Here is a 13,013-nt window from a genome sequence, read left to right as displayed (position 1 = left end):
CATTGTTTTTAAACAAATGTCTGCACCTAAATAAAAACAAGTAATACTTGTACGGGGAGGGGGAGAAGTGCAGAGGGGGCTCAGGCATTTTTTGTTTCTCGTGGGAGTTGGGGGAGAGTGGTATGAGGTTTGACAACCACTGAACGAGAATGGTGCATCATTGCTCTGGTCATCGATGCTGGCAGCGCACTCTCTGCGGCGCTCCCGCTCAGTGTGGGAGTGCTGTTGCCAGTCCCGCCTTCAGCACCGCTCCTGACAGAGGCAGGCAGGAACTCAAGCCACCCCAGTCTGCCCCTGCTGCTACTTACCTGTCGCTCTTAGCAAACGTGACCCCAGAACCTTGACTCAGCCCCTCATTGCCACCGTGATTCTTCGTCAGGCTGCACCTGGCAGACAGACCCCTGAATGGTATTTAGGAATTGCCTCTTCTTTGCATAGTCCTCATCCCCTTCCCCTTTTTTAATTTCTAGTATAGAACATAATAGCTTTATAGACCCTGCCCTCAAGCCATACCGGGAGTTATGGCTCTGTGAGATTTGCTAAACGCCATCGAAGAGTTAGGGCCTTTTACTAAATCTTAAGGGGCCATAACTACCGGCACGGCCCTTGGACGGGGAGTCTAAGGATTCATTCGGGCGTGTTTTCTTCTCTTTAGACAATCCGAAGGTGGAGCCACCCACGTTCTATGGGTCCCCTTTGCTTTTCACGCAGCTTCCAGCTCCTTAGTCAGACAGCAAGCTTGGAATGGGGTTTCTAGCCACTTAATGAAGGCTGAGTTTCAAGCTTCCCTTTGTGATGTGCCCACTCCGGGCGCTGGTCTAGGAGACCCTGGACAAGCTGTCATATGAAGCCCAAGGAGAGCCTGACCTTTTCTCCCTGCACAAAGTACAATAGTGCTTGAGTACTTACCATTGGGCTCTGTTGTGTGCCAGGTGACCTTTGCCCTTGATAGAGACACTCTCCTGTGGCACGGGACCACATACCTGGGTGGCAGTCACCTATCACAACGATTGAGCCCGCTAGCACTGGCTTAAACACCTCATTACTTTCTTTTAAATCCTGCATCACAAACAATTTGCACTTTTCTTCTGGTTTTTGGCAATGGCACAAACTATTCAAGCTAGAATGGTTGCTTGGGGTCATATGTTTTTTTTCAACATCAAGTCATCAGTTTGTGTTATTAGCAATACATTAGCCTTTTGAAGTGGCAGGGTTGTTATGAAATAAAAAAATATCAAAAATGGAAAGATGAGAAAAAAAGTTTAGATGGTGGTAGGGGGAGTTTTCTTCTGTAAAGCAAAAAAACAGTACTTTTCTGCCCATAAAATGGCTACCCGCAGATGTAACCTTGAAATATTGACACGGATCCAAAGGGTTCTTCAGCAGGCCTATACACCCAAGTCTATGGGCCGATGTTCCATTGATCACTCACTCCCTGCTAAGCCTCCGCTATGCAGGGGAATCAGGGGAGGACTGGCAACTTTTGGCCTTGGGTGGGGAGGGCGGTACCATTTTCTGGCCCATGGTACAGTCATCCAAGCCTATAATGCAGCGGCAGAGGTCCCCACTTCTAGAGCAACTAAACTGAAAATCAACCTTTCCCCTATCCACACATTCTCTATCATTTGTAATAGACATTATTGACATTACTATCCTATTATGCAACACACGTTCATTTATGTTTGCCTTTTTCTTTAGAGAAACTGATCCTAGGGAACATCTCCCACATACCAAACATAGTAAAATGATTTCCCCAGAATAATATAGTGTGATGAAAGCTGGGATTTAAAAACAGGTTTCCATGTGTACAAGTTTGCAATTTGACAGCAGGCCACATCTCCTCCAATCCCATTCTTAGTTTTAGACCAATGTAAAGAGGTAGAGAAGCTAAATGAATTCATTAGTACAGCCGAGTCAAGGTGTCTGGCTTCGCTCTAAGAGTCAAACACATGCTGACATCGCAAAAGACTCATACCTGGCTTCCGCCTCCCCACCGCACAAAACACAATCCATACCTGGCATCCTATCTACTCCCCCTCCCCAACAGCATAAGAACCTCACTTGACATGCTGCCTCCCCGCAAGTGAGCATTATATAAATGGCTAACATTTATTTATGGAGAAACACTATAGATTAAAAACCCATATAAGTGAGATTTTCCCTACAGTTAAGAAAAACAAGGCACATAGATGAACCGTGATTTGCTCAGGATCACATAACATGTCAATTGTGGAAGGCAGGGACTTCAGCCCGTTTCATGATTTCAAATGTAGACAGAAGAGGAAACTTTATCTTCTCCTATTTCATCTTTAGTATTAAACCCAGCAAAACACTTTCTGCAAAGCTGTTATTTAAGGGCTAAACTAGTACACACAATAAATCTGACATTCAAAGAACCAAATCACATGGTTAAGCAACCTGGCACAATATGACAAAGGTCTTAGTTGAAACATGTTCATAAAGCAAGCATCACTTCATCAGATAAAAGAGCCAGCCCCACGCTCGGGTTCAGTGGCATGCAGAGTTGGCAAAGATCCAAGCAACGAACACTCAATCGACGGAACCACCTTTCCAGATTTGTACCTCTGTCTATTTTACCCTTTTATCCGTGCCGTTCACCCTCTGGTGCCCTTGCTTTGCACTACATCCTCAATGCCCCTTGACCCCCTTCCTTACAATTAACTGTCAGACTTCAGATTTCCCTCTGTGCCATCCCTAACTCTTAACTCGATCCCCTTCTCTTACCTCGTTCATACCTACTACACCTACCTACATTAGTCAGTCACCATTTCCTTGTCACTCACCCATTTCCATTGCCCTGACTCGCATGTAGATAGTAGAACACTTTGATTTGCTAGTCAGCCTCTTCCAGACATGAGAAGAAGCTGTGGTCAGGAATTTGCTGATAAATGTGCCTATGGGGCCTGGACTTGGACAATGCAGAGCACAAGATGCAGAGGGGACTTGGCTTTTATTGTGTTCCCAGGATGTACTTTCTTAAAAAGTAAGCTGCATATTTTATTTGATGGAAACAGAGGGGACTGCAATGGGAGTCTGTCATGGATCTAGTAATGGAGAAGGGCTAAAACCATGGCTCAAGCCGAAGGTACATGCGGGTGGACAGTTCCCCCACTTTTTTTACAGAGCCCACCTACTTTTTTCAGAGGGCACCTTGGTATGCTAATTTCTGGTGACGCCACATTCAATTGGTATGTTAATTAGTTTCACCACATTTTCTTTTAGGACTTGACCCATGGCTAAGACTGACCTATCATATTTATCATTGTTTTCAAGGAAGGTGGGGGGAGAGGGAGGGAGAGAGGGAGAAAAAGAGGGAAAGAGAGATGGAGGGAGCGACAGAGAGAGAGAGAGAGAGAGAGAGAGAGAGAGAGAGAATGTGTTGTGTGTGTAACTGTGGGGATGTGCTTGTGTGTGTAACTGTGGGGATGTGTTTATGTGTATTTGTGACTGGGTAAAGTATATGTGTCTCTTGTCTCACCTCAAAATACACATGTATTTATGTCTGTCTTTTGTGGGTCAGACAAGAGTGTTCTGGATAAGACAAAACAAAGAAACACTTGTGGGACATTCAGAGTTGGGTGGAAATGTAAAACCAGTGGGATTTGGCAGATACTACTGATTTTGCTGTCCACCCAATTCAGGGTTTGATCAACTGCAACCAGCAGTATTATACGTAGACTTTCAGCTAAATATCTGCCTATTTTTACCTTCACCGAGGAAGTGGGGTTAACAAAGCCAAACAGGCCCTGTTTCCTTTTAATTAACATGTGTTTTATTGTAGAAAATGGAAGTGCAGGGTCTTCCTTTCAATGTAGTGAAAACAGCCTGTACATAGGGGCAAGATAAGTGGGTGAAATGGTGCTCTTCACAGCCATACCCATTTAATGCATAAAACGGTGAGAATGGACCATTTTGTTCATAAACAAATGTACAGTAGTGGTATGAGACAGTACTGTACAACATTCATTTCCACATTCTTATTGAAGGTGGAAAAGGCCCCCAGAATATTTTTGAAATCTCCTTTTTACTTTACCACTGGTGGAGGTCGTATGTCTAAAATACCTCTGGAGGTATGCCAAAAATGCCACCTCTGCTGATGGTAAACTCTGAGTTGGGTACATTTTCATCAATATCACTGATGGAGGTGGTAACTTTCTCTATCTGTATTTCATTTTTTTTAAAACTGTCAAACTCTGGATGACCCCCCCTTCGTTTGTAGTCCACTAATAATACCTGCATTTTACATATTTCTGTGCATGTTCTTCAACTGTGCCCAAAACTGAGTACCACAAACAGCCAATTCTAGGACAAACTCTGATAAGATAAGGACCCTTACTTCCTTGGCAAGTAGGAGTTGTGATTAGCTGCTGAGGATTATAACAGGCCAATGGTGTATGGGCCACAGTGGTACCAAAATTGCCCCCCAGAATCCCATAATCTGTAATTTAAATGCATACATTGCAGCTGGGTGATATGAACTTGCCCCTGTACCTAAACTCATCTCCCTCTCACTCACCCACTGTGGAAGCCCACATGTGGGGAACACCCAGGCAAATCTGCGACATTGCTCAAATCAAGATGAGTGTCTCTCCCCATCTAAACAGATACCAAGCACTCCTTGCAGCACTCTGTTCCTTTGAGGCAGGTGAGATTCTGAATATTTTACCTTTTTCCAATAATAGTTTTACATTTTGCACCTCTGGCCCAGGCGGCAACAGCCCAGCCCTGTTATTGGGACATTGGTTGGTCCTTTGACCCGTCCTTTCCCGGGTTGATCATTATGTACGCAATACTCATTGTTTCATTGTTGGGATCTAGGTCTGCCCTGCAACTTTTATGGTCTGCAGGCCCTTCCAGGTTATGCTCCAATGCTCGCTCTGGAGGCCTGCCCTTTTCCTCATTCCATAGTCAGTCTGTGCCTGCCCTGGTTCTGTGTTGTCTTCCAAGTTGGTCCTGCTCATGGGCCAATTACTGTACTCCACGCCCGCATTGCTATGGGTTTCATCTGCAGGTCTGCTCTGCTGGTGTCTATATGGACAGCCTGCATGCTGACTGTGAGATATATGTATGGGACCACAGGTAATGTGGGGAGTACTTTCCCCCAATTAACAGCGCCACACAAATAGGCCTTGATATTCTATCTAGCCCTGTATGTGACTTATCTAGAACCAGTGAATCCCTTACGCTTCAGCAATGATCAATCAAGAACCAGGCCGGGGTATAGAAAGAATATATTTGTATTAATTATTATGAAAAATGTAATCTATGTGGCTCAAAAAAAAGATTCAATACATATAATTCACCTTTTTGGGAATAAACAGTAACAAAAGATCTGAGATTCCAATACATGTGCGTTTTTACTGTTCAGTCTCCAGTAAATATAATGCAGATCAAATTAATATTTCAACATTTGTATCACCCACAAAAATCCCTTAATGTCAAATTAGACAGTACCTTGGAACATTACCACATCATGAGCATTGGCATTCCTTGAGAAAGTTTATATTTAAATCAATGCAACATTTTAACATTTTCAAAAGCAATTTCACAGATGAGGCACTTGGTATATTTAATTTCCCTGTGCACTTGAAAATGCCAGCAGACTTTTGATAATGCTTTTTAGATTTATAGAACCCTTTGTCCTTCGCCCGTATGCAATGCAGAATCTCTTTCTATCAGGAGTCACTTCCTTACTCTCTGGACAGACAAGGCCTTTCAATTAGGGACTTCACTTTATTTCATTTAGCAAGACCCTTCTTTGCCCCAGCACTAAAAACCCACACTGTTTCATTCAGCACCACTCTGCTTAAAGGGCAGGTCTGAGGAGTGGGGACAGTTAGGATTTTTATTTTTAGACAAGGACACCCTTTCCCTTTATGGTGTTTTGGGGTTGGGAATGAAATTAGGAGTACCCACTGACGTTAAATTACTATATTTTTATTCACACTGGGAGTGGTTTTCTTAATTTTGAACTTCAACAAAATCACCCCGTGATCTTTAGCTATTGGGGAATTAATTAAATTATTATTTATAAAACTATGCTAAGGATCTACTTCCATACCCCCCACCATTAATTAAGGGGAATGTATTACATCAAACCGATCCCACACTCTTGGTTCTATTGGGCAAGCTACTTACATTGATCATCTCTGGGCTTGGCGCTCAGGAAAGACATCAGCATTTCTGGACACTCTATTTGGCTCTCCTTGCAAAGGTCCCAGCACCTGTCTCTGTTTACCTCGTTTCCTTCAGCAATCACATTATCATTTCCAACTCAGGTAGTGTCAGACTGTCTCCCAGGCAATGGTAAATCTCCATCAAGCTTTCAATAATTCCACCCAGATGACTTCAGGCAGCTGTTCCCCTCTCCCCATTGTGCAACACTTCATATACTGTTCACCACCGCCCAAAATATTAAAATTAAGAGGTGCCAGTTTATGGTCTCTCAAACTGAATTGGACAGCTATGGTCCTTCTCTCCTCCCAAGTCCCAGCCTCTCTTTGGGGATAGGCTCCCGGAGTTATGAAGTTGAAATGATGGGAGTGATGGTTCCAACCACTAGCACTGACATTTCTTTTACATGTCAGTTTTGCACTCAAAAAGTCCAAAGTGACAAAAACGTTTATTTTACAGATGTAAACCAAATAATATATATATTCAGACTCCTCTAATCATGCCTTGTTTGTGGAACTAACTCCCATCTGGGTAGGAGGTTGCAGGTGCTTACAGCAATTTTCCACAGTTTACACAAAAATAATACAAGTGGAATCACCAACTTTTACATCCAGTTACATGATTCACTAATCTAATGTCCCCCAAGATTCAGCTTCCCCAACTTTTCTTTGGAGGTAGAAATACATTTTAGGTTGTAGCTTGAGTTCCCAAGTTCGAATTTTAATGAGAATTAAATCATCACCTTAACTTTCTGGATATGTTTTAGAATGATAGCTGAATGGTTTTCCTACCACTTATCGTCTCAGAGAAAATCCATAAAGTATGATTGGGCATACTCTCATATTGGCATTTATTAATTATATGCATATTTTTCAGTTCCTTTGTCACTAGGTTTAATTTCCCCTGAAATATGTGCGGCAGGCGTCTCTACTCTGTTGTTGATTTTGGCCTGGGGTAAATCCATTATACACTCCTGTGAAGTCAGAGTTCTGCAAAAGTGATCTTATCTTGCTGGCCAGAGGGGTCTCTGGCAAAATGTGACAATCTTGATTGCAGGCGATCCTGTCAGCCATGGGATGGTCCACAATATTTCTTGAAAATGTACTAAGTTCAGGCCATGAAAGGTAGCTTTTCTGTTGACCAAGCCACGGCAATAAATTCAGCTCTTCTCTCTGGCCCTGAAAATTAAAGGAATTGTCTTTCAGAAAGATGGCATAGCATGTGATGGGTGAAGGTCAGTGTTTTTAACTTGCAAGGGAAAGTTCTTTACATTCACACACACCTTCTGTGTCCTGAATCATAGAAATACTTGTTTTTCAATATGTTGTATTTACTTTTCATGTGAAGCCTTTTAGTATCTCTCATCATGTCATCAATGTCCACTTCACTCTATGATCTACATTTGAATGGTTAGGCCAGTGAACTTCACTGGTAAACAGTTCCTTTCCTACCAAACTGTAGAATGCCCACATTTTAAAGGCATCTTTCTATTGTCAGCAAGGCAGCCTGTGTTGAAAAGTAGGGCACAATCACATGTAATGAAAGGTACTTTCATGACTTAATTTCACATCCGAGGCCCATTTTGTACTATTACTTTTCAATATACACAGCATTTTGTTATGTGGCAGTTGCAAGTGAAATGCTACCTTTTGTCTATCAGTCAACAATGTGCCTTTCCAATTCCCTTCTGCTGTCTGCTTTCATTTTTCACATGTGCCTTGCTTCAATTTCAGAAGTATATATATTTGAATTCACTCAGCACATTGGCTGTGTTCATGTTTTGAGGAATTCATTCTGCCAGTGTGCCTTCCATGACAAGAAGGTAGTTCTGCACATTTTGGACCCAACATGGGTTTTCAGTTTATTTGATCCTGGGGCTGCTATTAAACCCCACAGACCGGGATCCTAGGTTTGTTTTTAAGTCCACACTGCTTATGGTCCTTGGTCTGTCTGTGTAGGGCTACCCTTCTGCAGGTCCTTTGGTTGGTGGGTAGGTCCACCCTGTTTCTGGGTGGGTGCCTACCTGCACTGCGCTCATTGTCCCATTGTTGTTCAGTGCCGCTACGTCTCATGGTTTTTCCCCCTGTTTCTAATTCTCCGGTCGGTTTCTATGCTTCTCAGCTCCTCCTTTAGTCTGCAAACCTCATTGCTTGTAGATTAAATTGTAGGTCACCCTCTTCATGATACTGTGAGTGGTGTGTGGGCTATACCTGCTTCTTGTCCCATGGTGCGTCTGTAGGCTGTCATGTCGCTGTATTGATCTGCAGGTCCAACCTACTAATGGTCCCTTAGTTGGTCTTTAGGCTGTTCTGCAGCTCGTTTTGGCTATACATCGAACTTACCTTTGGGCTGCAGACCCACCCTACTCCTTGCTATGGATTGTAGGATTTAGCCTGCCACACCCCTAGTTTAACAGTTGATCGCTAGGCTGTGTTTCTCATGAGTTGGTTTCTAAGTGAGCCCTGCTTATTATCTCATGGATGTTTCTGACCTTTTGTTTTTCTTTCCAGGTTAACGCATGACATCAGTCTGGAGGAGTTTGAGGATGAAGACTTCTCTGAGATCACGGAAATCACAGATGAGTGTGGGCTGAGCCTGCACTGCAAGGAGAGCCTTTCCTGTCGGGTGAGGACTCTGGGTGCAAGGGGTGCTTGGAGGCAGCATAACCGGGGAGAAACAATCATACTAGTCATATAAACTGAGTGGGGCCTGCTCACGGGGAGACCCAAATAACTGATGCCATTGCTGTGTTTGTTATAGTTCTCCTTGTGTTCATGACTCCATGGTGGTACTTTGTGGTGGGAGACTGATGCACCAGTGAGAGGCGGGGCAGGGTGCTCTGATTCATCTCTTTCTTATGTATTTATTTTAAAAACGTCTTTATTGGAATTGCCCTGCTATTCATATGTCTCAAGTATTGCCCAAACTGAGGTGAATTCCTGCCTGACCGTTATACTGCTAAACGTTATCACAGTCTTATGTCCTTGGGAGGGGTCTGATTTATCAGGGAGTCTGAGTGCAGGTGTCTCAGAGCATCTTAAGAGTCTGCTGTTCTCTGTCGTTGTTGATGATGTCCCTCGGCATTTATAGGAGAAAATCCCAAATTGTGTGGGGTCTCTGGCACTGTGTCTGCTTGCTGGGGTATGTCGTTGCTCTTCCTTGGTTGTAGATCAGGGTCCACAGGGGGATCCTTGCTTGTGTTTCGGGTTTGATTGCTCTCTCCACAGTGTCGTTGGTACCTTGCAGAAATGGGATGTGTTCCGTGTCACCACTCCTTGTCCTCGGGTGGCGGTCACCATGCTGTGATTGGAGTCCCGTACTGCCCATGGGCACGATTCGTATGTCAGTCATCTTTTTCGAAGGTGCTCTCGTTTTTACTAGTACAGTGTTGCCCGTCTGTATTTCTCTCTGTTGTGCATGGCGGGCTTGACTCTCTTTCTCATTCAGTCTTTCCTGTCTCTCTTCTATGAGCGGTATGTCTGGTTCGGGGCTCACCCAGCTTGAGTGTAGTGGTAGTTCGGCTTGGATCGGCACACCGAACATTAGTGCCGCTGGGCGTTTGTCTGTGTGTTCGGAGGAATTGATACACTGCTGGCAGCCAGGGTTGATGGTGGTCCTTTGCGATCCATATGATATTGTTTAGGGATCCCATGAATCGTTCTGCATCGCTGTTTGCCTGCGGCCAGCATGGGGTGATCTTATGGTGTTTGACGTTTAGGTTGGTGAGAAACTGTTTGAGATCATGACTGGTGAACGGTGGCCCATTGTCACTTTCCTTGGTATTCCATGTATGGCAAACACTTTCTTGAGGGCGCTTATGACTGACATGGCATCCGTGAACTTGACATGCTCCACCTCTGGGTATCTGCTGAATTTGTCAATTAGAACAATGGGTACCCTTCCCCTGCGATGGTGCAAAAATCCACACTCACCGATTCCCACCGTGTTTGGCTCCTGGGTGCGCTTGTTATGGGTTCGGGGGTTGCTAGTCTCCTTGATGACTGGCATGCTGCACAGGTTTCTACCAGTTCAGTTACACAGTTCTGTATCCTTGGCATCCACATTCTGGACTTCAGATAGGACTGTGCCTTTACGATGCCTTGATGGCCCCTGTGCGCTGACTTTAGTGCCATATCTTCTAAGGTTTCTTGGAGGACGATTTGGTGCCCTTTCAGTATAATGCCTTCTTATGATACTGTTACCTTGTGCCGGATTCTGAATGGTGCGTCTAACTTCTCTTGGGCTGCCGTGGTGCTGTGTGCCACTGCGGACAGATCATTTCTCCAATCGCCTGACTGGATGGTCTGTATTGTGCATTGCAGGCAGGCATTTGTCCTTGTTTCTTCTGCTATTTTGTGCAGCGTGAGTGCTCGTGGACGTGCACAGTCTATCACGTGGCACACATGTTCCTCTATCTCAACGGCATGTTCGTCTTGTTTGGTGGTGGGTCGGCGGTGGCGAAACAGGTAGTCGAACAGGTGTCCACCCCGGCTCTGTAGGATACGTCAATGCTGAATGGCTGCAGTTGGAGCATCAACTTTTCCAGCCGTGCTGGTGGGTGGGTGGGTGCGGTGCTGATCCCTTGAAAATCGGTATCAGTGGTTTATGGTCCATGAATACATTTGCTGGTCGTCCAAGAAGATATACTCGAAAGTGACGGCAGCCCCATAGAATCGCCAGTGTCTCCTTCTTTATGTGGGCATAGTTCTGTTCAGTTTTTGCTAATGCTCGACCGGCGAAAGCAACCGGAGACACAGTGCCCTCTCTGTCCACTTGGGTGAACACAGCTCCTAACCCCACGGGGCTGGCATCCACTAGCCATTCTGTGGTACGGTCGGTATCGAACAATGCCATTTTGGTGGTGCTTGATAACGAGTCTTTGATGCGTTGGAACGCGTGTTGGTGCTGTTCTGTCCATTCCCATTGTTTCTCTTTCTTGGTAAATTCTCTCAGTGGTGCTGTAATGGTGGCCAGGTCGGGGATGAACGTGGTGCAGTAAGTGGCCATGCCCATAAAGCTTCTTTCTTCCGATGCCGATGTGGGGGCATTTGCTCCTTTGATATCTGAGACCTTGGCCAGGTCAGACAATACACCGTCTGAGTTGAACACATATCCAAAAAAGTTCAGCTCGTGTTTGTTAAATTCGCATTTCTCTGCATTTAACGTGAGGCCGGACTCCTCTAGGCACTGTAGGACTGCAGCTAGCCGCTCATGGTGTTCTTCTGTTGTTGTTCCATACACCAAGATGTCGTCGCTGATGTTGGTGGTGCCGGCGAGGCCATTGAGCACTCTCTTGATCTCATTCTGAAAAACCTCCACCGCAGATGATATTCCAAAGTTTAGTCTTTTGTATCTTCATAGTCCCAGGTGTGATGAAATTGGTGTTATATATCTGGATTCTCGGGCAAGGCATAGATGGTGATAGCCAGAGCGTAGGTCGGGTTTGCTGAAAACCTTCGCTCTCGTTAGGTCCACGATCAGCTCATTGATCGTAGGAGTGACATGATGCTCTCGACCGATGGCTACATTTGGTAGCCGCATGTCAATGCATATCCTCACTGCATTGGGCTGCCATGGTTTTTGGGCCACGACCATGGGGGACACCCAGGGAGTTGGGCCAGATGTTTTCTTTATTATCCCTTGCTTCTCCAGCTTCTCCAACTCTTTCTCGACGGCCTCCCTCATGTGAAATGGGACTCGGCGGTGCTGCAATGCCTTGGGCTCAATCGTTGGGTCAATGTGCATTTTGATTGTTCTTCCGCAGAGACATCCTATTCCTTGGAATACTTTTTGGTGTTTTCCTAGGAGGCTGTCTATCTCTGGTGGGTTGACGCTCAATGCGAAATGCACTAGGTGCAGTTTCTCAGCTGTGTGACAGCTTAGCAGTGTTTCTAGTCTTGCGTCCACTACATATATCCTGGCCCGTCATCTGGTTTAGTTATGCGCCAGGTCAGATCAGAATGACCCTGCTACTGCTATTGGCTTCCTGCACCCATACCCGAAAAGCAGTACTCATTTGTTCTTGAGCTTCAGCTTCGGGCCTAGTTTGTTGAATGTATGAATGGGAATGATGTTTACTATCACTCCTGTGTCCATGACCACTTTGGTGGTGGTTCCATCGGACAGGATAGTGCAGGATGGCCGCCTAGGTTTCTTCGCTTTATGATTGTTCTTCATTGTTTTTATGGCGAAAATCATGTGAATTCGATGCACTCATCCTTTTTTCTTTCTTTTTCACCTTTCATGTCCATCTGAGGATGTTTCTTCATCTGAGGATTCTTCTGTTTTGCTACTGCTGGGCGATCTCTGCGTGGTGGTGACCGCTCTTACCTTTCCTCTTCCTCTTTGTTGCCGACTCGAGGTATGTTGTCCTCCTGGATGCCTCGGAGGTGTGGGGTTCAGGCATACGGTTGCAAAGTAATTAAGCCTTTTACACTTATGACAGGTCACTCCTAAAGCTGGACACGATTCTCCCCTGTGCCAGGGTCCTCCACACCATTTGCAGGCGTCGCCCCGTCTCGATGGGCGTCCTGGTACTGAGTTGGTGGGTCGCCTTTCTTCTTGTCGACTTCAGACCGCCGCTACTTCTTCCTCCTTTCGCGTGTTGTCAATGGGTAGTCACTGCATTGCTGCTTCCATGACCACCACCTGGTCATCTGTGCGCTCCCGGAATCTCCCCATGGCTAGGATGCGGTCCAGAGGGATGTTTCTATCGGACAACACCATCCTGCGTAGTTTGTCTGTTGACATAGCATTGATGATTTGTAGATGGACAGCAAAATCTTGGTCTGGGAATTCGCATCCTAACGCTAACTCCC

The 13,013-nt window shown here is 45.2% G+C and overlaps 1 protein-coding gene across 3 annotated transcripts in view; it reads left to right on the top strand.

The window, feature by feature from the left end:
• MAPK8IP1 (mitogen-activated protein kinase 8 interacting protein 1) overlaps positions 1 to 13,013 on the top strand; it is a 499,492-nt gene that overhangs the window by 274,088 nt on the left and 212,391 nt on the right. For all 3 annotated transcript variants that reach the window (XM_069623253.1, XM_069623252.1, XM_069623254.1), the window contains exon 2: positions 8,706 to 8,820. In XM_069623253.1, the coding sequence (XP_069479354.1) occupies positions 8,706 to 8,820 (115 nt within the window). The remainder of the gene's footprint in view (positions 1 to 8,705; positions 8,821 to 13,013) is intronic.

This window comes from Ambystoma mexicanum, chromosome 11 (genome assembly GCF_040938575.1).
Source record: "Ambystoma mexicanum isolate Mex_15411 chromosome 11, UKY_AmexF1_1, whole genome shotgun sequence".
Taxonomy (NCBI): domain Eukaryota; kingdom Metazoa; phylum Chordata; class Amphibia; order Caudata; family Ambystomatidae; genus Ambystoma; species Ambystoma mexicanum.
The sequence above is the reverse complement of the archived record's forward strand: the minus strand, read 5'-3'. Positions and strand labels throughout refer to the sequence as shown.